The sequence below is a fragment of the Schistocerca gregaria genome, chromosome 3 (genome assembly GCF_023897955.1).
Source record: "Schistocerca gregaria isolate iqSchGreg1 chromosome 3, iqSchGreg1.2, whole genome shotgun sequence".
NCBI classification, from domain to species: Eukaryota; Metazoa; Arthropoda; class Insecta; order Orthoptera; family Acrididae; genus Schistocerca; species Schistocerca gregaria.
Window position 1 is genome coordinate 340,178,499 of NC_064922.1, and position 25,414 is coordinate 340,203,912.

The window sequence follows — 25,414 nt, forward strand, 5'->3', positions numbered from 1 at the left end:
TTTGTGTTATTACAGCTGCTTCCCTCAGCTTCTTAATACCACTATTATATAATATCTCTATTATATCTTATCTGTTTGTAAGTTATGACTTATAATAGACAAGATTATTTTGTTTAGCCACATCTTTGGAATACGTCACCAAAGTTTATTGTTCAGTTGTTTTCTTATGTGCAACAGTTGTAATTTGTCTATAGTTCATTAGTTAATGTGTCACATCTTTTACCTTAGTTAAATAATTTTTCATTACATTTACACTGAAACAATCCCTTTTGTTTCATTCCTAATTCTAAAATTAACATTTTTCATCTCTGGAAATGGAGATATACTGTAGATGCACTAGTTTAAAATCTTTGATTCAACAAAATTTCACAGCACCACATACACATCTTTGTACGTGATGATAGTATAACAATTGCAAACAGGTTTTTGTAACAAAACATTAATATTGTAGAATATTATGCCTGTGTTGGGTGTGTATCATTCATAATGTATAAAACATTCTACCAAGAACACAGAACATTCAAGCAATGTAAAATTTAGCAGAACCACGTGTGAAAGCACCCACGTGATTTACCAACTGACCTGTCTACACTGTGACGCTTTCTATGTGGGAATGACCAGCAACAAACTGTCCATTCGCATGAATCGACACAGGCAGACAGTGTTTGTTGGTAATGAGGATCACCCTGTGGCTAAACATGCCTTGGTGCACGGCCAGCACATCTTGGCACAGTGTTACACTGTCTGGGTTATCTGGATACTTCCCACCAACACCAACTTATCCGAACTCCGGAGATGGGAACTTGCCCTTCAATATATCCTCTCTTCTCGTTGTCCATCAGGCCTCAATCTCCGCTAATTTCTAGTTGCCACTCATACATCACCTGTCAATCAACATTATCTTTGCCTCTGCACTTCCGCCTCGACTGACATCTCTGCTCAAACTCTTTGCCTTTAAATATGTCTGCTTGTGTCTGTATATGTATGGATGTGTGTGTGTGTGTGAGTGTGTGTGTGTGTGTGTGTGTGTGTGTGTGTGTGTGTGTGTGTGTGTGCGAGTATATACCTATCCTTTTTTCCCCCTAAGTTAAGTCTTTCCGCTCCTGGGATTGGAATGGCTCCTTACCCTCTCCCTTAAAACCCACATCCTTTCATCTTTCCTTCTCCTTCTCTCTTTCCTGACGAAGCAACCGCCGGTTGCGAAAGCTCGTAATTTTGTGTGTTGTTTTATTGTGCCTGTCTACTGACGCTTTGCCGCTTGGTAAGTCTTGGAATCTTTGTTTTTAGTATATTATTATTTAAATAATCATTAATATTAGCTAAAACTCACCATTTATTATTAACTTAGGTATAGCATGCAGATACATCATCATGATAAATGTTACTACTTTACACTAACACATTAACATGACATACCTGAATGGGATCCTCTTGGTATTTGAGCATTGAATATGTGTACCATCAGTTATAAATATGGTACGGAACGCTCAGGCAAGCGTAACAATGTAGGAGCAAAGGAAACAGTTCACTGAATAATAAAACTGTAGAGTTGTCAGCAGGCATACAAAAAAGAATGAACTCTTTGCTAGTTTTCAGATACGCTTTTAATTTAACATTTGTCATTACATTGAAGTTCTGGGTGATAGTGCATAACCTAGCCATCAAGAAGACAACTCACTGAATAGTAGAAGCATTGAGTAATCAAGTGGCACACAAAAAAGAATGAAAACTTTTCCTATCGTCCAGATGAAGTCTTTAATGAGCTGTAGTACACATAAAATAAATATGCAATCCTTTCCCCCACTCTACACTCCCACTATGCAGCTACATTGCCGACTACATTGTGTGTTCAGCCTGCACAATGTAGCTGCTTCCCAAGTGTGTGTGTGTGTGTGTGTGTGGTGAGAGAGAGAGAGAGAGAGAGAGAGAGAGAGAGAGAGAGAGAGAGAGAGAGAGAGAGAGAGGGGGGGGGGGGGGGGGGGGAGGGAGAGGGGAGGGAATGAGGAGATGTATGTGTGCTATAGCTCATTAAAGGCTTTTTTCAAAAGCTAGCAAAAGCTTTTATTGTTTTTTGTGTGCCTCTTGATGACTCAGTGGTTCTACTATTCAATGAGCTGTCTCCTTTATGCCTAGATGATGTATTATCAGCTAAAATTTTAATGCAGAAACAAATGTTAAATGATCTTCTACAGTACGCTATCTAGGCAGCAGGTCAAATTTCTATACCAGCAAATAAAAATAAAATTGACAATCCACCTATGTCACTGTCTTTTATTGTGCGTTGCATGTTATATGATAACTATTTGATTTGACTTAATGAGAGAAAAATTGAGTTTTGCCTATGATTTTAAAATTTATAATATAATTGTACACATCACGTGTCTAGTAGGAGCAAACTAGTTTGATTTGGACTTGGTAAGAGGCACTTGTTCATTGTAGCATTCATTCTCAAACATTTGAAAAGCATGTGTTGCCACTTTGATATTTATTATTAAGGAAAAGACACTATCAATGTAGTCTCAGTAGGCCAGACTTTGAAAATGAACTAGTAAGGTTCGAATCTAATCACCTAATACAAATACTGCAGCTGTTGATGGACTCATTAATAAATTATTTAAGAAATTTAACAATCTTTCTGGGCCCCTGTCAAGAAAATATTGAAACTGAAAAACCTTGTACTTTATGAATTTGCATGGTGTGAAAAGTTTTCGCTGACTAATTTCACTGTCTAATCTTAAACTTTCAACTTCATAAATAATGAGAAACTTCCATTCTTCATCGATTTCTCTACATTTCATTCAATGGGCACCACATTCGTGACTTACAGAAGACTGAAGGTGACTGAGCTTCTGGCATCTGCATTGCTACACTGTTCATCTGTCCAAAAAGTTGATAAATTGATTTTATGAAGTATAAGCAATGTGAGGGCAGTAACTACGATGGCAGCTCAAGCTATCAACAGCTATGCATTTGACGAGTCAGTTGTGAGCAAGCAGTGTTAAGTAGTAGATGTATGACAATAGTATGTCCATGTTGTGTCACAAACCTCTCTAAATAAACTGATCAAGACATTCTTCAGAATGTTTTAAAGAAGAGAAAAGTGAGTGCAAAGTTTGTACTGCATGCCTTGCCTCCCTAGCAAAAACAACAAAGCATAGATACCTGGCAATACTTGATTGAAATGCCAAATCCAGACATTTCTTTTCTGGAAAAAAAATCATCAGGGGTAACAAGACTTGGTGTTTTCAGTACGAACCTACTGGGTCAATTCATCTTGATTGAAATACCAAACACAGACAATTTTTTTGCTGGAAAAAAATAAATCATCAAGGGTAACAAGACTTGTTGTTTTCAGTATGAACCTACCAGGTCAATCCAAATGAAGTGGTCCAGTGATGTTTGCTTGACCATTTTTAAATATTTTAATTTTTTTATATGTGGTTGACCTATATTTGACAAGTTCAAAACAGTTTTTTTTTAAATAATTTATCTTGCATCTTTACTGGATGGTAGCCAGTTTTATTTGTAGGCTTGCAACGATTTTTCAGACTGGACACATTAGTGAAAATTTGAATATCTCTGCACTGGGTTAAGTTACAGCATTGCAATTGACATGATTGTTTTTAGAGAAGTGTCCTCTACAACATTGCCTGTTGCACAAAGTACCCTAAATTTAAAAATAACCAGTCAAAATGACTTCCAGTTTGGTATCCAAATTTTCAAAAACCCACTTTTTAGGCCCAGAAAGTAACGAACAAGGAGTGATCTATGAGTGTCTATTTTTTTTCCTATAGTTAGATATAATACGCTACTAGCCTCATATAGAGCAAGAACACTTACAAATGTTTCCTTAATTTTTCATGAATTTTTGAAATTTGAAAATTTTCATTTTTTGAAAAGTTTGGGGTTAGTTATCTCAGGCGGGACTGAGTATAAAAATATGATTTTTGCGCTGTTTGTACCCCTATATGATAGCTGCGTACTGTAAAAATTACATTGATATCTGACTGTGAACAAAGATATGAATTTTAGAAAATGAGGAAATAATTCACGCCACAAAATGACAAAGTGCAGAAATTGACATGAAAGGTCAACGCTCTGACTGTGCATTGTACCCAAATGGTCGGAGGGGGAGGGTTTGCAGTATAGAACACTTGATGCATTAGAACCATCATCTTCACTTTTCTGAGCTGAAAGACTGGTATGGCTTGTCAGATAAAGAAGGATTGAGGAGATGCATGCTAAGATGCTAGTGAAACCAATTAGTGTCACATACTTTTTCTTGGAATATCACTCTTTCATATTTGCTTATTGTCAGCTCTGACACTTAATACATATTAATTCACGTGCTTCAACATGAATTCTAAAATATGTGTGATATTTGTAAAAAGATCTAAATACTCGAATGTATATTTTATATGCTCATGTAAATAAAGCTATTTACAGTGCTATTTTTAAATAATTTAACTTTGTTCTCACTTAGGTTCCATGGTAGGAGATACAAATCTGTTTCTTCAAGAGCCTGAAGACAGCCAGTCAGCAGAAATTGAAATAATGATTGCTGAAGAAAAAGCCAGAGGCAAGAAATATGGCTGGGAAGCAACTTTATTGATGCTGTGTTATGGTATGCTATTTTACTTCACATGTTATGCATTGCTTTTATTACTGTTAATATTACTGAAAATAATATGATGTTGGGTGGGAATATGAATTCATTGCGAAAAAATGTGACAGGGACTGATAAAACTAAAAAATGAATAATAAAAATTTATAGACAGGAAATCACTTTATTACAAGTTCAGAGTCCATACATGAAGAATCTGCCATTTTGGTGCCAGTATCATTAATAAATATGCATGATCACATTTACAAATCACCTATTCTTAGCAGTTAGCAAGACATTCACAAAATTATATTCACTTGGCATATAATACTGATGAGCTCTCGGTTTTGAAGTGAACAACTACACTCATGTGGCACAGTATTTAAACTATTCATCTATATCTTCAAAAGGCTTTGTGTCTGCACATGATGTTTTACCTCTTTCCTTTCCAGTGGATAGTAAAAATGTATACCTCTAAACCAGATATTTACACAGGCCACTGATGTAAAGCATTATAGGCACTAAAAAACAAAGGAAAACCCAGGATGGAATAATGACAGTATTATGAAAAGGATAGCTTGCTACTCACCAAATAGTGGAGATGTTGACTCACAGACAAGCATAACAAAAGGCAGCTAAACAAGTAAGTTTTAGGCCAAAAGACCTTCTTCTGAAATAGACAAAAAAAAAAAAAAAATCACACTCATTCATGCAAGTGCAACTCACACACACTGTCACTGGCAGCCTCCCAGTGGGGGGTTTGTCTAGAACAGGAGAGAAATAAAAGACTGTGTGCATTGGTAGAATAGAGAAGCTGTGTACTGCTAGGTTAGGTACAGGCAACAGAAAAGGAGGGTGAAGTGCAATGACAAACAAAAGTTGAGGCAAGATGGGTTACAGGACTGTAGGATCAATTGCAGGAGAGTCCCCACATGTGCAATGCAGAAAAAATGGTGTTGGTGGGAGGGGTCCAGATAGCACAGGCTGTGAAGCAGTCATTGAAATGAAGATCATTGTGTTGGGCCGTGTGCTCAGCAACTGTTTGGTCCAGCTGTTTCTTCACTACAGTTTGTCGGTGGCCATTCATGTGGATGGACAGTTTGTTGACTGTCATGCCCACATAGAACACAGCCCAGTTGTTGCAGCTTAGCTTGTAGATCACATGACTGGTTTCACAGGTAGCCCTGCCATTGATGGGATGGGTGATGCTCGTGAATGGGTGGGAGTAGGTGGTAGTGGGAGGCTGTAGAGGACAGGTCTCGCTTCTAGGTCTATTGCAGGGATATGAGCCATGAGACAAGGGCTTGAGGGCAGGGGTTGAGTTAGGGGTAGATGAGGATACTGTGTAAGTTCAGTGGGTGGCACAATACCACTGTGGGAGGGGTTGGGAGGATTGTGGGTAAGACATTTCTCATTTCAGGGCACGATGAAAGGTTGTGAAAACCCTGGCAGAGAGTGTGATTCAACTGCTCCAGTTCTGAATGGTATTGAGTCATGAGAGGAATTTTCCTCTGTGGCTGCATGGGAGACTTTGGGAAGTAGTGGGTAACTGGAGAGATAAGGCATGGGAGATCTGTTTTTTTACAAGGTGAGGGGGGGGGGGGGGGGGGGGAATTTACAGTCTGCGATGGCCACAGGTAGCTAGGCTGTATGGAACGTACTTCTTGGTATGGAATGGTAGGCAGTTGTCGAAGTGGATGTAGTGTTGCTGGTTGCTAGATTTCATATGGACAGAGGTACTGATGTAGCCAGCTTTGAGGTGGAGATCACCATCTAGGAAGGTGACTTGTTGAATTGAGGAGGACCAGGTAAAGCGAATGGGGTGGGGAGGGGGGGGGGGGGCAGCAAGTGGTGCGGTTGTGGAGGAGTCTGGACGTGTGTCTTCACCCTCGATCCTGATCGTAAAGATGTCATCAGTGAATCTGAAACAGGTGAGGCACTTGGGATCCTGTGTTGTTAAAAATGATTTCTCAAGATGCCCCATGAGTAGGTTGGCATAGGATGGTACTATGTGGGTGTCCAGGGTGTCCATTGATGTACCGCAGATTTGTTTGTAGGTGATGCCTTCAAAGGAGAAGTAATTGTGGGTGAGGGTATAGCTGGCCACCCACCCATTGTTCATCCCTACTCAACACCTGCTCCAACAACTTGCCTCATGGCTCATATCCCTATAATAGACCCAGATGCAAGACCTATCTGATATAGCCTCCCAGCACCAACAACTCCAGTCCAGTCATAAGCATCACCCATCCCACGAAAGGCAGGGCTACCTGTGAAACCAGTCACATTACCTGCCTGAGCATGACAACCAACAAGCTGCCTGCCTGCATGAATGACCACCGACAAACTACAAACTGGGCCAAGAAACAGCTCGACTACCCACTTGCCAAGCACGCTGCCAAACATAAAATTCTTCATTTCAATGACTGCTTCACAGTATATGCCATCTGGTTCCTTCCTACCAACACTAGCTTTTCTGAGTTACGCATTTGGGAACTCTCCCTGCAATTTCGTGTAATTACCCTGAGCATCTCTTTTGTATAGGCTGTATGGTTATTTACTGACCCTAGCAGTATTTGAATTCATCTGTTCACCCAAATGTCTTGTATGTTGTTTATTATACAGATGGAAAGCTCATCGTTCCCAGAAGCTACCAGCAAATACCATCTCGTAACACCTCATAACGTGACTGCTGGTTATGCTCATTCAACATACCAAGTGGACATACCATTAAAACCGTTCTACATTTTCTTATGATCAGGCAGCTATTTTACTTTCATTTTTATAACAGCATCATCAGCTAACAGTCTAAAAATGCTAGTAGTTACACCTGATTAATCACCAACTGCAAATATTAGCTAGCAGTCGTACTTCACTTTTCTGGGGCAAACCCAATGTCAGTTTTGGTTTTGTTGAAAATTCACTATCCATTATAACATAATGGATATTGTTTCTTAAAATTCTTTGAGCAAATCATGTATGTGATCATGTCTTGTCTACCTGCTGACATTGTGGTTTTGTTTTAGTATCCATCTTTCTAGATTTCAAATAGGCATCAATTTTTTCACCTGCACCTAATATTTCTTGTGTGAAAATAGCAGACTGTGTTTCACACAAAGAATTTTACCTGAATGCTTGCCGATTCTTTGACATAGGTTTCTTTCCTTCCAGCAACTAATGGGAATTAGTGATACTGGACTGTAAATCTGTGTATTTGTTCTCTTACAGTATTTGTATTAAAAAAATGACATGCATTCTTTGCAATATAAGAATTATTTGTAGCTAATCCCTTGCTCTTCAATGGTTCAGAAAGATCAGGCCTATCTGTAAGTAGGAGTTCTAAAATATTTATGTTATGTGCAGATTGCTGGACTAGTTTTCCATGGCAGTTGTCTTGTGTGTTAAGCAGTCCTTTGCAAGATTATGCATACAATACAATCAGTCTTCCCAGTGTATTAAGGGAAGCATTGCACATGGGAAAAATATATCTTAAAACAAAGATTCTATAACTTACCAAACGAAAGCATTGCTACATTGATAGAAACAATAACAAACACAAACACACATAAAAATTTCAAGCTTTCTCAACCCACGATTGCTTCATCAGGAAAGAGGGAAGGAGAGGGAAAGACGAAAGGATGTAGGTTTTAAGGGAGAGGATAAGGAGTCATTCCAATCCTGGAAGCGAGACTTACCTTAGGGGGAAAAAAAGGACAGGTATACACTCCCACACACACCCATATCCATCCGCACACACACACACACAGACACAAGCAGACATTTGTAAAGGCAAAGAGTTTGGGCAGAGATGTCAGTCGAGGCGGAAGTACAGAGGCAAAGATGTTATTGAATGACAGGTGAGGTACGAGCGGCAGCAACTTCAAATTAGGCAGAGGTTGAGGCCTGGTGGGTAACGGGAAGAGAGGATATATTGAAGGGCAAGTTCCCATCTCCGGAGTTCTGATAGGTTGGTGTCAGTGGGAAGTATCCAGATAACCCGGATGGTGTAACACTGTGCCAAGATGTGCTGGCCATGCACCAAGGCATGTTTAGCCACAGAGTGATCCTCATTACCAACAAACACTGTCTGCTTGTGTCCGTTCATGCGAATGGACAGTTTGTTGTTGGTCATTCCCACATAGAAAGCTTCACAGTGTAGGCAGGTCTGTTGGTAAATCATGTGGGTGCTGTCACAGGTGGCTCTGCCTTTGATCGTGTACACCTTCCGGGTTACAGGACTGGAGTAGGTGGTGGTGGGAGGGTGCATGGGACAGGTTTTACACTGGGGGCAGTTACTAGGGTAGGAGACAGAGGGTAGGGAAGGTGGTTTGGGGATTTCATAGGGATGAACCAAGAGGTTATGAAGGGTAGGTGGACGGAGGAAAGACATTCTTGGTGGAGAGGGGAGGATTTTGTGAAGAATGGATCTCATTTCAGGGTAGGAGTTGAGGAAGTCGTATCCGTGCTGGAGAGCCACATTCAGAGTCTGATCCAGTCCCGGAAAGTACCCTGTCACAAGCGGGGCACTTTTGGGATTCTTCTGTGGGAGGTTCTGGGTTTGGGGGGATGAGAAAGTGGCTCTGGTTATTTGCTTCTGTACCAGGTTGGGAGGGTAGTTGCAGGATGCGAAAGCTGTTTTCAGGTTGTTGGTGTAATGGTTCAGGGATTCAGGACTGGAGCAGATTCGTTTGCCGCAAAGACCTAGGCTGTAGGGAAGAGACCATTTGATAAGGAATCAGTCCCTATACTAGTTCCAAACTGAACAATCCATAGCCCTCACCCGCCTAATCCTTCACCTACACATCAACTCAGTCAATGAACACACCCGTCAACTCCTATCCTTCATAAAAGTCCTCAATCTTTCCTCTCCCACATCCACACCAGCTGTTCAGAGCATCCTCCTACAGGCCAACCGCAAATTAGAACAGCATGCCACCCTCCACCTCAAAAAACTATCCAATTTCCTGGTTTCCCACCTCCGGAAAGGTAACTCACTAACCCTCCACAACCTTTCCAGCAAACCTCAACCGCCTCTCATTGCACACAAACCCAGTCTGTCCCATCTACTCAGTCTCTCACTTCCAGCTCCACTCCCCCCCAAAACCTCACAATTCTAATAAACACAATCTGGAACCACAACACCCCAATTCAGTATTTAACCTTTCCTCCAAACCTCTCTCCCAATCCAAAACCTCTGTCCTATCCAAAGGCCTCACCTTCAGCTCTACTCTCAGATTCAACCAAACAGCCCTCATCAAAGATTTACTGTCCTGCACTCGTACTCTCTGCTGGAAATATCACTTTGCCACAAAGAAAAATAACCCTGATCCTACTCCTAATGATCCATCTCCCCAAGACACTATCCAAATTGAACCCTGCCTGGAACAGTTCCGTCCTCCGTCACAGCAGGACCTACTACCTTTTCCTCAAAATCACCCTCTCCAAACCTTCCAGAAATTTCTCACTTCCAGCCTTGCCTCTCAATCCTTCTTGAAAAACCTTAATCCTATTCCCAACATCATCACAGCTGAAGCCCAGGCTATCCGTGGTCTGAAGGCTGACCGATCCATCGTCATTCTTCAGGCGGACAAAGGTTCAACGACCATGGTACTTGATTGTCGGGAGTATGTGGCTAAGGGACTGCGTCAGCTTTCAGACAACACTACATACAAAGTTTGCCTAGGTAATCCAATTCCTGATGTCCAGGCGGAGCTTCCAGTAATCCTCAGAATCTTAGGCCCCCTACAAAACCTTTCACCTGACTCCATCAACCTCCTGACCCCACCGACACCCCGCACCCCTACCTTCTACCTACTTCCTAAAATTTACAAACCCAATCAACCTGACCGCCCCATTGTAGCTGGTTACCAAACCCCACAGAACGTATCTCTGCCTACACAGATCAACACCTTCAACCCATTACATGCCAGTCTCCCGTCCTTCATCAAAGATACCAACCACTTTCTTGATCGCCTGGAATCCTTACCCAATCTGTTACCCCCGGAAACCATCCTTGTAACCATTGATGCTACTTCCTTATACACAAATATCCCGACGTCCAGGGCCTTGCTGCGATGGAGCACTTCCTTTCACACCGATCACCTGCCACCCTACCTAAAACCTCTTTCCTCATTACCTTAGCCAGCTTCATTCTAACTCAAACCTTCTTCACTTTCGAAGGCCAGACATACCAACAATTAAAGGGAACAGCCATGGTTACCAGGATGGCTCCCTCGTATGCCAACCCACACTCCTGGAAATAGAAAAAAGAACACATTCACACCGGTGTATCAGACCCACCATACTTGCTCCGGACACTGCGAGAGGGCTGTACAAGCAATGATCACACGCACGGCACAGCGGACACACCAGGAACCGCGGTGTTAGCTGTCGAATGGTGCTAGCTGCGCAGCATTTGTGCACTGCTGCCGTCAGTGTCAGCCAGTTTGCCGTGGCATACGGAGCTCCATCGCAGTCTTTAACACTGGTAGCATGCCGCGACAGTGTGGACGTGAACCGTATGTGCAGTTGACGGACTTTGAGCGAGGGCATATAGTGGGCATGCGAGAGGCCGGGTGGACGTACCGCCGAATTGCTCAACACGTGGGGCGTGAGGTCTCCACAGTACATCGATGTTGTCGCCAGTGGTCGGCGGAAGGTGCACGTGCCTGTCGACCTGGGACCGGACCGCAGCGATGCACGGATGCACGCCAAGACCGTAGGATCCTACGCAGTGCCGTAGGGGACCGCACCGCCACTTCCCAGCAAATTAGGGACACTGTTGCTCCTGGGGTATCGGCGAGGACCATTCGCAACCATCTCCATGAAGCTGGGCTACGGTCCCGCACACCGTTAGGCCGTCTTCCGCTCACGCCCCAACATCATGCAGCCCGCCTCCAGTGGTGTCGCGACAGGCGTGAATGGAGGGACGAATTGAGACGTGTTGTCTTCAGCGATGAGAGTCGCTTCTACCTTGGTGCCAATGATGGTCGTATGCGTGTTTGGCGCCGTGCAGGTGAGCGCCACAATCAGGACTGCATATGACCGAGGCACACAGGGCCAACACCCGGCATCATGGTGTGGGGAGCGATCTCCTACACTGGCCGTACACCTCTGGTGATCGTCGAGGGGACACTGAATAGTGCATGGTACATCCAAACCGTCATCGAACCCATCGTTCTACCATTCCTAGACCGGCAAGGGAACTTGCTGTTCCAACAGGACAATGCACGTCCGCATGTATCCCGTGCCACCCAATGTGCTCTAGAAGGTGTAAGTCAACTACCCTGGCCAGCAAGATCTCCGGATCTGTTCCCCATTGAGCATGTTTGGGACTGGACGAAGCGTCGTCTCACGCGGTCTGCACGTCCAGCACGAACGCTGGTCCAACTGAGGCGCCAGGTGGAAATGGCATGGCAAGCCGTTCCATAGGACTACATCCAGCATATCTACGATCGTCTCCATGGGAGAATAGCAGCCTGCATTGCTGCGAAAGGTGGATATACACTGTACTAGTGCCGACATTGTGCATGCTCTGTTGCCTGTGTCTATGTGCCTGTGGTTCTGTCAGTGTGATCATGTGATGTATCTGACCCCAGGAATGTGTCAATAAAGTTTCCCCTTCCTGGGACAATGAATTCACGGTGTTCTTATTTCAATTTCCAGGAGTGTATTTATGGGTCGCTTAGAGGAAGACTTCTTGGTTACCCAGGCCTGCCAACCCAAAGTTTGGTACAGATTTATTGATGACATCTTCATGATATGGACTCACAGTGAAGAAGAACTCCAGAATTTCCTCTCCAACCTCAAGTCCTTTGGTTCCATCAGATTCACCTGGTCCTACTCCAAATCCTACCCTGAAATGAGATCCATCCTTCACGAATTCCTGCCCACTCCACCAAGAATGTCTTTCCACCGTCCACCTACCCTTCGTAACCTCTTGATTCATCCCTATGAAATCCCCAAACCACCTTCCCTACCCTCTGGCTCCTACCCTTGTAACCACCCCCAGTGTAAAACCTGTCCCATGCACCCTACCACCACCACCTACTCCAGTCCTGTAACTGGGAAGATGTACACGATCAAAGGCAGAGCCACGTGTGACAGCACCCACGTGATTTACCAACTGACCTGCCTACACTGTGAAGCTTTCTGTGTGGGAAAGACCAACAACAAACTGTCAATTCGCATGAACGGACACAGGCTGACAGTGTTTGTTGGTAATGAGGATCACCCTGTGGCTAAACATGCCTTGTGCACGGCCAGCACATCTTGGCACAGTGTTACACTGTCCGGGTTTATCTGGATACTTCCCACTGACACCAACCTATCAGAACTCCAGAGATGGGAATGTGCCCTTAAATACGAGAGCTATCCACAAAGTAGATTACGTTTTGGAATCAAAAATAAATAAAGTATAGGAATTTTTTTAATTATATACAGATGAAGGCCACACTTAAATACTACTTTTCTACATAGTTGCCATTTAAATTAAGGCACTTATCATAGCGATGGACAAGCTTGGAAATTCCTTCGTCGTAAAATTTGGCTGCCTGCGCCTTCAACCACGTGGTTACCTCTTCTTGAAGCTGTGCGACGTCATCAAAATGCTGCATAGCCAACCACTTCTTCATTGCTGGAAATAAGTGGAAGTTGCTCGGTGCCAGGTCGGGACTGTACGGCGGATGAGGAAACAACTCCCACTTAAAAGATTCGAGAATTTCACAAGTGGTATTTGCAGTGTGGGCCCGGGCTTTGTCATGAATCAGCAAGACCTTTCAGCCCAACTTTCCCCGGCGCTTGTTTTGTATTGCTCTTCTGAAGTTGTGCAGAGTTTGGCAATACCTTTGAGAGTTTATTGTAGTGCCTCTTTCCAGGAAATCCACAAAATTCACACCTTTTATGTCCCAAGAGAGGTAACCACGTGGTTGAAGGGCAGGCGGCCAAATTTTACGACAAAGGAATTTCCAAGCTCGTCCATCGCTACGATAAGTGCCTTAATTTAAATGGCAACTATGTAGAAAAGTAGTATTTAAGTGTGGCTTTCATCTGTATATAATAAAAAAATTTCCAATACTTTATTTATTTTTAATTCCAAAACGTAATGTACTTTGTGGATAGCCCTCGTGTATCCTCTCTTCCCATTACCCACCAGTCCTCAACCTCTGCTAATTTCAAGTTGCCGCCGCTCATACCTCACCTGTCGTTCAATAACATCTTTGCCTTTGTACTTCCGCTTCGACTGACATCTCTACCCAAACTCTTTGCCTTTACATATGTCTGCTTGTGTCTGTTGTGTGTGTGTGTGTGTGTGTGTGTGTGTGTGTGTGTGTGTGTGTGTGTGTGTGTGTGCGCATGTGTGCGTGTGCGTGTGCGTGCGTGCGTGCGCGCGCGAGAGTGTATACCTGTCCCTTTTTCCCCCAAGGTAAGTCTTTCAGCTCCTGGGATTGGATTGACTCTCTATCCTGTCCCTCAAAACCCACATCCTTTCGCCTTTCCCTCTCCTTCGCTCTTTCCTGATGAAGCAACCGTGGATTGCGAAAGCTTGAAATTTGTGTGTGTGTGTGTGTGTGTGTGTGTGTTTGTGTTTGTTATTGTTTCTGTCAATGTACCAACACTTTCCTTTGCTTTGGTAAGTTAGAGGTTTTTTTTTCTGTACTGTGAATTTTGAGCTGTCTTTAAGTAACTCTGTGACTTAATCTGGTGATAAGTGGGAGCATATGACTAATAATGTTATTCCACCCTTTGGTTACTCTTGTCCATAAGAATTCATAGTTGGCGGACCTTGTTAGGCCTAATGTTTTTGTTTGTTGCTATAAACACTGTATCTCTTAGGAAGTCTAATCTATACTTTGTTATGTATGTTCCACATATTGTTGGAAATTTCCCGGCTTTCTTCTTCGTATTTCAATCAACTCTTGTGTGTTAGTGTTATGTGAATGAGATTGTTTTCTGCAAAGAAGCTAGGCGTAGTTCTGAGTGTTTGCTGTAAAACCTTTAGCATTAACAACTGATGTTTTAGTATACTCTCACTCTACATTTGTTATCCACTCAATTTTAACAAATGGTTTCTCAGATTTTGAATTCTAATTGAGATATCAAAAGCTTTTTTGACTTACTCGGGATAACTCTTCAATTGGCAACTGGGTAATGGATGTCCGTGAGTCTCCAGACCTGCTTGTCACAAAACAAAGCGTCTTGTTTAGGTCCTACACTTGTTACCTGACCACAGAGCATCATTTAGTTCTCAGAAGAATGCTGCTAATTATCAGCTGTGCTTAGGTGTCATGAGTGAGATGAGCAGCTGTCTTCACTACCTCTGCTAGTCTCCAGAAAGAACCGAGGACAGTGTCAGTTCCAAGGTAAGTGATGTTGTTGTTGATCTATTATTTGCAATTAAATGCAGTCCATACTTCTGATTGTTCCATAGATGGCCTCGTGTATTTGGCAGAAGATTCCTCCCAAGCTACATAAAGAGTGCACATTGAATTCTTTCACGAAAATAGGCCATTACATAGTTAAAGATTAAGCTGCTTTCCTAGAGCAAAACAGGCAATGACCACTGGCTCCAAGTCAGTATCACCATCTGGCAGTGCATCAAACCCATTTGTGTGCATAATAGTTCAATATTCCAAGCATGATCAACTTACTGCCATCATGTGGTGAGAAGTCAAAGTATTACATGGACAGCAATGGCATGTAGTATTCTCTGGTTTGCTTTTGTGTGAGAAATGCTTAATTTCAGGCAATGAGTGATGTAACTCATGTGTTGTGAACCTCTGCATCCTGAAATAATGTTAACATAAACTTTGTAATTTTAGTATTATGGACTTCGTCACTGCTGCAGCAACATGATGAATTCTGTAAACTTTGATGTTTTCAGCTTTTTATTATAAAACAAAATGCACTCCCCTGAAATACCAATACATTGCTCCTTATGTTACAATATCACTTCATATACTATTCGTGTTTATTTATTCATATTTATTCACTATGTCATTACACCCATTCTGTTTGACACCAATTAAAAATAGTTCTTTATGAACCTGAAAGATGATGTCAGCAAGATTGTCGGTGGTGCTGCTCAACCCCCTCTCCTCCCCCCCTCCCCACCCCGTTACTCCAAGCCGGGGTGCTGCAGCAGGAAACACTGTCAACCCAGCAGGTACTGTGAAGCACAGTAAAGCTGCTATCATCATCTTACCTTGAAGACATTTGGCGTCCATCCATACAAGTTCGCATGCACAAACAATAACAAAACTTCCGAACAGTTTGTGATTTGAAAGTATTTTAGCTAAGAAAAATACTTGTAACTGTCACAACCATCATTAATCAGTTAAGTAGACATTATGTAATGTACTACTTTACCAAATTGATATGTTACACCACAGGCAACATGAAAACCTGGCAATGGTGCATTTGTAACCATAGGACACTATCCTGCCACTCTACCACTTCCCTAATTCACAGCAACTGGCCCTGTGAAACAAATGTTTATTTGTTACCAGTAGCCACCTTCCACAAGTATTCACAATTCATAACTTCACCTATTGGCACAAATAGCACTTATGACAACATGAATCTACGCTATAAAATTCATACACAATAGCCAGTGGATGTTTGTTTCCACTGTAATAATAATTGTGATTGGCTCAACTTCCTGATGCAAATTTTTCAGTTGACACCATTTTGATATTTTGCATGTCCCTAAGCTGATTTGTTTCCACTCACAGATAGGCAATACAATCAGTAAACAAAAATGATTTACTGAAACTGAGTACTGTGGTCATCTGCCACTGCTAAAGCTTCCATTAATATATGATTTAAGAGATGACTGTAGCAAGTTTTTGTTTTATCATGAGAGCAGAATCTGCCTATTGATAGTTATTTTCAAATGCACTGTTACCTGGAGAATAACAGCTACTGGAGTGTTAAAGAAATATACAGTCTCAACTCTGAGCACTGTGTTGTGGGGAGGTAAAGTCTACAGTGACCATCCCCATCTGATGTTTGCTTGTGAAACACTGAGCAGTGCTGAATGCAACATGATCATCACCCAGTCCATTCTGTAGCAATTTCTAAAATGTCTGGGAGGTGTCTTCTAGCAGAATAATGTTCATTCACACACTTCTCATACTACCCAACAATCTTCCATAGATGTCCTGTAGCTCCAATGGTCAGCACAATCAGTAGTCCTGTTCCCCATTTAGCAGGTTGTGGGGACATGATAGGATGACATGTGGTATGATCTGCGTTACTAGCAACATTCATCAACCAGTTGTGATGAGAAGTAGAAGTAGCATGGAACAATGTCTCTCAAGATGATGACAATTTTGTGACCATTTCTATGCACAATTTCAACACTGCATTGTACCTGGAGATACTGAAATTGTTGCTCAAGATGCTGTATCCACTCCTGCATAATCTTATGATTATGATTGTATACATCATACAACATGTATAACATATTCATCTGCATTGGACCACTGCTTCCACCCTCCCCCCCTCCCTCCCACTAATGTGTAATGCTTTAAGATGGCTGACAGCCTCAGTATCTGAAACCATCCATTCAGTACATAGGACAGTATAGTGAGGGATGGAGAGGGGAAAGAGCATGTCAGTAGCAGAGAAGACTAACTTCCTTCTGTCATTTTTAGAGAAGACACACCTTCAGACGTAAAAGTAACTTTGGATGCACCTCAAGGGAGCGTTATAGGAATGGTACTTTTCACAATATGTATAAATGACCTAGTGGATAACGTTAGAATTCCAGAAGGATTTTTGCTGGTGATGCATATTACACCAGGTGATTCATAATGAAAGAACATTTCAGTTGTTTATTACAGACAAACTATAAAAGATACAAACACATTGCTCATGTCACTGGATAGAGGGAAAGACAAAGTTTTGACACAGCTCTGCTGCTGTTTGTTTGTAGCTACATGGTGACTACACCACAAGAGAAAATCATTTGTGTGTGTTGGAATTTTGCACAAAGTCAACCCACTGCTCAAACGCAACATGCATTCTGCCATCAATTCAGCAAGAAGCCACTTCTGCGCAAACAGATTTATGACTGGCGTACAAAATTCTTGTAAGTTGGTTGCATATGCAAAGAGAGGAGCTCTGGTCAGCCACTCATGTCTGATGAAAATGTTGAGTGTATCTGAGATGCATTCACATAGAGTCCTCAGAAGGCCACAAGACAGGCAGGCCAGGAGCTTCAACTTCCTCAGACAACAGTGTGTTGTGTTCTGAAACGACACCTGCATATGACTCCTTGATAGTTGCAGTTACTGCAGCAATTGCTTCCATGACCATAACAGAAGATGCAAATTATGCATTTCAATTCTGCAGGAAATAGCAGAAGACACTTTTTCCAAACGACCTATGTTTTTGGACAAATGAACACTTCATTTATCATGTAAAGTAAACCTACATACTGTAAGTATATGGGCGTCACAAAATCTTGGCATTGTCACCGAGACTCTCAGAAATTGAATGTGTTTTCTGCCATTTCTCTTCACAAAGTTTATAGACTTTTCCTTTTGGGGACAAACTGACAGGAATGTCGTACCTGGATAGGCTACAAAATTGGTTGTTTCCTCAATGTCACAAAGATACCAGTGATTTCATTTTTTGCATGATAATGCAGTGCCTCACTTTCACCTTGAGGTGAGGCAGTATCTTAACAACACCATTCCACAACATTGGACTGGAAGAGGTAAACAACAAAATCTTGTTCATTGCTTTTGCCGTGTCAGGTCACCAGACTTCACACCTCGTGATTTTGTTTTGTTGGGGTAAATAAAAGACAGTCTTTGTCCCACCTATAGCAGCTACTCTTCAAGTGCTGAAACATCAAATTGTTGAAGCTGTTGATTCAATAAACTGGTACCTGTTGATTTGGGTGTGGAATGAAATGGAGTACACGTTATGAGTGCATGGTATTAGTGTCTGTGCAAACATAAAACTCTGAGCCTTCCTCTATCCAGTGACATGTGTAATGTGTTTCTGTCTTTCATTGTTTGTCTTTAACAAAAAAGAAAGACTTTTTCTTTCTTTTTGAATCACCCTGTCTGTAGAAAAGTGTAGTGAAATGCAGGAAGACTTCAGAGAATCTATGTTTGGTGCAGGAGTTGGCAGTTGACCATCAACATAAACAAATGTAATGTATTGTGCATAAAAGACACATTACTGTACGATTATAAGATTGCAGAACAATCATTGGCAGCATTTCCATACATTAAAAATCTAGGAGTATATGTAGAGAGCTAGTTAAAGTACAAAGGAAGAACCTTGTTTGACCAATATTTGAATATTGCATAGTGTACGTACAGAGGAGTGATGTCCACATATAAAACTAATTACAGGTAAGGCAGATCCACACAGATTCCTCAGGATGTTAGTCCATCCGCAAAGGAGGTAGCTTACAAACCCTTGTTTGACCAACACTTGAATGTTGCTCATCAGTCTGGGATCTGTACCTGATGGGATAGATAAAAGAAGTAGAGAATATCCAAAGAGCATCATGTTTCATTACAGATTCATTTAATAAGAGCAAAAGTGTCATGAGGATGCTCAGCCTCCTGCAATGGGAGACGTTACAAGCGAGGCAGTCTGCATCATGGTGAGGTTTACTATTAAAATTCCAAGAGTGTACTTTCCTAGAAAAGTCAGCTAATATATTGTTCCCTGGTGCAAGTATCTCGCAAAAGTCCAAGAGAGAAAAATAAAGAGATTTTAGCCCAAAGGGGGCAGTGGTACACAAAGCACCATCCATCACACACCATAAAGTGGTTTGCGGAGTACAAATGTAGCGATAGAAATTTTAACCATCCATAGACAGTGATAAAACTTCCCAAATTATATGAATTTCCCAAGACACATAAAGAATGGATGTTACTGTGGTTAGTAATAAGCACTATCAAGTTATCTTATTTGTTGTTTGTTGTAAAGTATGATTTTTAATGGCTTTTCTCCCCCAACTAAAATACAGAACTCTTCAAAAATAATCATCTGATTTTACTAGATTATACATTCTACATGAATGAAGATAGAACGAGGGAAACCAATCTTCCGCCTAGGCTAACAATTTTTCATTTTCGAAAGAACCATCTGATATTACAAGGATATATGTTTCACATGCATGCTCATGAAACGGTGGGGAACTTTTCACAATACGGTTTAGGGTCGACATTTTTGTTAACCTTTGATGTACATTCAATGTGCCCTGCAACAGATGATTGTCAATTTTGTGAACATGGAGTGAGGTCAGACATCCTCGGAGCTCACTGGTACAGTGTGAGATCCATACATCTCTTATGTTGTAGTAGGTGCAGCACTGTACTCTTGTGTTATTTCTGTACAGACTCAGCACACACTGGGTAATGGGTAAGCAAACTATCTGCACCAGCAATTTCCCTACCACCAATAACATGAACCATCAACTTACAACTGGCAGAAAGGTAAACATGTAGTTTCAATGAACACATTAAAAATTTTCTCCAAGTGTATATCTTCATTGTGAATAAAAATAGTCTTTCACATGTTCAGATGAATCTTTGTGAAGCACACTACATAATGTATTTCTCTTCATTGTACACATTGTACTTTGTTTTCTAACTTACTTAAACCTATAAAACTTATGGTTTCATAATTTCTGTAAAACAGGCCTTTTAATGCAATATGAATTTCCTCCCATATGCATTTTCTTACCTTTTTGAATAAAAGATAATTGTTTGAGGGCAAATGTAAAGAATGGAATTGGTGAAACAGCAGTTTGAAACTCATGGTCATACCACTTCAGAACTGCAGTTCAAGGTTATAAAATATGCACTAATGTGTAGTGACAAAAATTGTTCCTTGGCAATGTGAAAAGTTGTATTTTTAATTTTTAGCAGCTATTGTATCATTAAATTGACACAAAAACAGAAAATTTAACCAAAGATTTTGCTTCTGTTCACATTCAGTATTTAGCATCCATTGAGTTTTACATGTTTCTGTCCTCAGTGTTCCATTGGCACTTGGTGGAATGCTGTGAAACTGAATAGACTGTCCCACAAGGTCATTATCACATTCGTGCGTAACTCTTGAGACCGTGACTATCCTTCAGTCATCAGCACATCATCTCACTGATTTACTCAGGCAGTCAAAATAGAAAAGCTTTCAGTTCAAAATGTGTTCTACTTTATTGGATGTTGCTCCACAGAACTGAAGGAATGGCATGTGCTGATTGCCCTTGTTTCCCCTTTCATGTTACATTTTATTATGTGTTCGTAACTGTCTTTCAATTTATGCATTTGTCATTAATATTGCTCATGAAACTATTGATTCCAGTGCACCCACATTGTAAGTGACAAAACACAGTTCAGTGAAATTAATGGTTATCTGGATGGAAAAAAGAATCACTTGCAAAATTTTTAGCTGTAAGATAGAGATAAAGTTATTGTATTTTAACAACAACAGTACTCCAGTAAGCACAATAAAACACAATTTAAAGGCACTAGGCCCTTTTCTGCTGCTTTATTTGAATATGTAATCCCATTTGGATTTATTTAAAGCATTTCCCAAAAATGAGAAAAGAAAATTACCTGGAATGAACAATACACAAGCACACTTAAAATATTAAAAATCATAGTAACTTTCGCTCTATATTTCTAGTACAAGTGTCTGTCCCCCCCCCCCCCCCCCTCACACACACACACACACACACACATTCTTGTGATCATGAATGCACCTCTATTCCACAAATACAATGGGGTAAACAAAATTTTGGTGATCACGTCAAAGAAGTTGACCTGTGACCATGAAACTTCATGATCGTATCAGTTCTTTATGACAAATTCACTCTTCAGTGCTACACATTGATGACTGATGTATGACTTGGAGGAGACCTTGATTTTTAGGAATCTGCATATGCCTGTTCAGGGAATATTCATCTCAAAAATTAACTCATCATTCTGGAAATACCTGCCATACAATGGTTTCTTCAGTCAAGGAAAGAAGAAGAAGAAGAAGAAGAAGAAGAAGAAGAAGAAGACATCACTGGGCACTTCAGGAGAATATGGGGGGATGAGGCAAAATTTGATAGCTGAAAGAAGGAGCATGTTTGTGTTTTCTGTCGAAGAGGCTGAGGTCTTGTAGTGGGGCAGCACCATCCTTGGACAGTTTCCCATCACACTTTGTCCCCGCAGTCTTTTGTAAACTCAGGACATTTTGGTAGGATACTCGTATGATGGTTTGTCAGCTATGAATATAATCGATTAGTGTTATACCATGGCAGGGCCAAAAATACTCAGTGTCAACTTGCCTGTGGTTCATGGTGTGGGTTCCTGTAGTCATGTCCTAGTTCATGAACCAAGGGCAACGTTTGAGTGGCCAAGTAAGTGGTCCTGACAGTCGGGATACCAATTACTTTGGAAGAAGGCTGGGCATTTCGGACATATTCTGAGTCGTGGTCACCTTTGTGCACATACGGCAAAGACTACCGGTTAGTCCCTCAACCGTTAGGGGTATAACCCAATGGGACTCGGGGCAAGTAAGGCTAGCAACCTGCTTCCCTGGTCCTTTAAATATGATGCTGGCAACAATTGGAGCAAAATGCCTTGGACCTTTGGAGGTGATGGAGTCCCACCTCTAACTGACAAACCAGGGACTCCTAAGATACGACTTGGCAAACAAATGGTAATGAGATGGGGAGCTATTAATATCAATGGGGCTACTCAGGGAAGAAGGTAGAGCTGGCAGAGGCTGCCAGTAAGATGGGACTGGACGTTTTAGCTGTTAGTGACATTCGGGTAAGGGGTGAGAAAGAAGAGGAAGTGGGAGAATACAAGGTCTACCTGTCAGGAGTCAAAGCAGGAATAGCACCATGGGGTGTAGGGCTTTACATCAGGAAAGAAATGGAACCCAGTGTAGTTGCAATAAGGTATGTAAACGAACGACTGATGTGGATAGATTTGACAGTGTCTAGCAAGAAAATTAGGATTGTGTCAGTATATTTGCATTGTGAAGGGACAGATCAAGATAAGATGGATAGTTTTTATGAGGCACTCAGTCATGTAGTTGTTAGAGTAAAGGACAAGGACAGTGTTCTGCTCATGGGGGATTTTAATGCCAGGATTGGAAATCGAACAGAAGGGTATGAAAAGGTTATGGGTAAATTTGGAGAGGATTTGGAGACCAATAGGAACGGGAAACAACTCCTGGATTTCTGTGGCAGTATGGGCTTAGTAATCACAAACTCCTTTTTTAAACATAACAACATTCACTGGTATACTTGGGAAAGCAGGGAACTAGATCTGTCATTGACTATATAATAACAGATCAGGAATTCAGGGAGGCTGCGAGGGACACACGTGTATTCAGGGGATTCTTTGATGAGACTGATCATTATTTAATCTGCAGTGAAATTGCGATTGTGAGGCCGAAAGTGCAGGAGGTCAGGTCCATATGTAGGAGGATAAGAGTAGAGAAACTTCAAGATACGGAAATCAGGCACAAGTACATGACAGCGATCTCAGAAAGGTACCAGTTAGTTGAATGTAGTCAATTACAGTCACTGGAAAAGGAATGGCCAAGGTACAGGGACACAGTACTAGAAGTGGCTAAAGAATGTCTTGGAACAGTAGTGTGTAAAAGTAGGATGAAGCAAACAGCATGGTGGAATGACACAGTCAAGGAAGCCTGTAAAAGGAAAAGAAAGGCATATCAAAAATGGCTACATACTAGAACTCAGGTAGACAGAGAAAGTTATGTTGAAGAAAGAAACAAAGCCAAACAGATAATTGCAGCATCCAAGAAGAAATCTTGGGAAGACTTTGGAAACAGGTTGGAGACTATGGGTCAAGCTGCTGGAAAACCATTCTGGAGTGTAATTAGCAGTCTTCGAAAGGGAGGTAAGAAGGAAATGACACGTATTTTGGACAGGTCAGGAAAACTGCTGGTGAATCCTGTGGATGCCTTGGGCAGATGGAGGGAATATTTTGAAGAGTTGCTCAATGTAGGTGAAAATACGATCAGTAATGTTTCAGATTCCGAGGTAGAATGGGATAGGAATGATGATGGAAATAGGAAGTGGGGAAAATGGTCAATAGATTGCAGTGCAATAAAGCAGCTGGGGTGGATGAAATTAAGTCAGAACTCATCAAATACAGTGGAATGGCAGATCTTAAATGGCTACACAGGATAATTGAAATGGCCTGGGAATCGGGACAGGTTCCATCAGACTGGACAAAAGCAATAATCACACCAATCTTTAAACATAGAAACAGAAAAGATTGTAACAACTACAAAGGTATTTCTTTAATCAGTGTTGTGGGTAAAATCTTCTCAGGTATTATTGAAAGGAAAGTGCGAGTATTAGTTGAGGACCAATTGGATGAAAATCAGTGTGGGTTTAGGCCTATTAGAGGTTGTCAGGACCAGATCTTTAGCTTATGGCAAATAATGGAGAAGTGTTATGAGTGGAACAGGGAACTGTATCTATGCTATATAGATCTGGAAAAGGCATATGACCGGGTTCCTAGGAGGAAGTTATTGTCTGTTCTATGAGATTATGGAATAGGAGGCAAACTTTTGCAAGCAATTAAAGGTCTTTACATGGATAGTCAGGCAGCAGTTAGAATTTACGGTAAATTGAGTTCATGGTTCAGAGTAGTTTCAGGGGTAAGACAAGGCTGCAACCGGTCTCCACTATTGTTCATATTATTTATGGATCATATGTTGAAAACAATAGACTGGCTGGGTGAGATTAAGATATGTAAACACAAAATAAGCAGTCTTGCATATGCGGATGACTTAGTTGTGATGGCAGATTCGATTGAAAGTAGAGTAATATTTCAGAGCTAGATCAGAAATGTAAGGACTATGGTATGAAGATTAGCATCTCCAAAACGAAAGTAATGTCAGTGGGAAAGAAATATAAACAGATTGAGTGCCAAAAAGGAGGAACAAAGTTAGAACAGGTGGACGGTTTCAAGTACTTAGGATGCATATTCCCACAGGATGGGAACATAGTGAAAGAACTGGAAGCAAGGTGTAGCAAAGCCAATGCAGTGAGTGCTCAGCTACGATCTACTCTCTTCTGCAAGAAGGAAGTCAGTACCAAGACTAAGTTATCTGTGCACCGTTCAATCTTTTGACCAACTTTGTTGTATGGGAGCGAAAGCTGGGTGGATTCAGGTTACCTTATCAACAAGGTTGAGGTTACGGATATGAAAGTAGCTAGGTTGATTGCAGGTACTAGTAGATGGGAACAATGGCAGGAGGGTGTCCACAATGAGGAAATCAAAGAAAAACTGGGAATGAACTCTATAGATGTAGCAGTCAGGGCGAACAGGCTTAGATGGTGGGGTCATGTTACACGCATGGGAGAAGCAAGGTTACCCAAGAGACTCATGGGTTCAGCAGTAGAGGGTAGGAGGAGTCAGGGCAGACCAAGGAGAAGGTACCTGGATTCGGTTAAGAATGATTTTGAAGTAATAGGTTTAACATCAGAAGAGGCACCAAAGTTAGCACTGAATAGGGGAACGTGGAGGAATTTTATAAGGGGGCTATGCTCCAGACTGAACGCTGAAAGACATAATCAGTCTTAAATGATGATGATGATGTCAACTTGCCCAGTGATGGTTGGGAGTTCACCTTTTTCAGAGGTGGTGAATCCACATTTCCACATCTTACTCTGCACCTTTCTCTCAGGTCATAATGAAACACCCAACACAATGGTGATTAGGTTGTTAATGAAGTCATCTGGATCGGACTGACGCAACTGCTCCAGTCTTCCTTTTTTACCTCAAGTCTGCAAGCTTT

The 25,414-nt window shown here is 41.6% G+C and overlaps 1 protein-coding gene across 5 annotated transcripts in view; it reads left to right on the forward strand.

Annotated features, from left to right (window-relative positions):
* LOC126356000 (alpha/beta-tubulin-N-acetyltransferase 9-like) overlaps positions 1 to 25,414 on the forward strand; it is a 94,678-nt gene that overhangs the window by 62,591 nt on the left and 6,673 nt on the right. For all 5 annotated transcript variants that reach the window (XM_050006636.1, XM_050006634.1, XM_050006639.1 and 2 more), the window contains one exon: positions 4,484 to 4,624. In XM_050006636.1, coding sequence (XP_049862593.1) covers positions 4,484 to 4,624 — 141 coding nt within the window. The remainder of the gene's footprint in view (positions 1 to 4,483; positions 4,625 to 25,414) is intronic.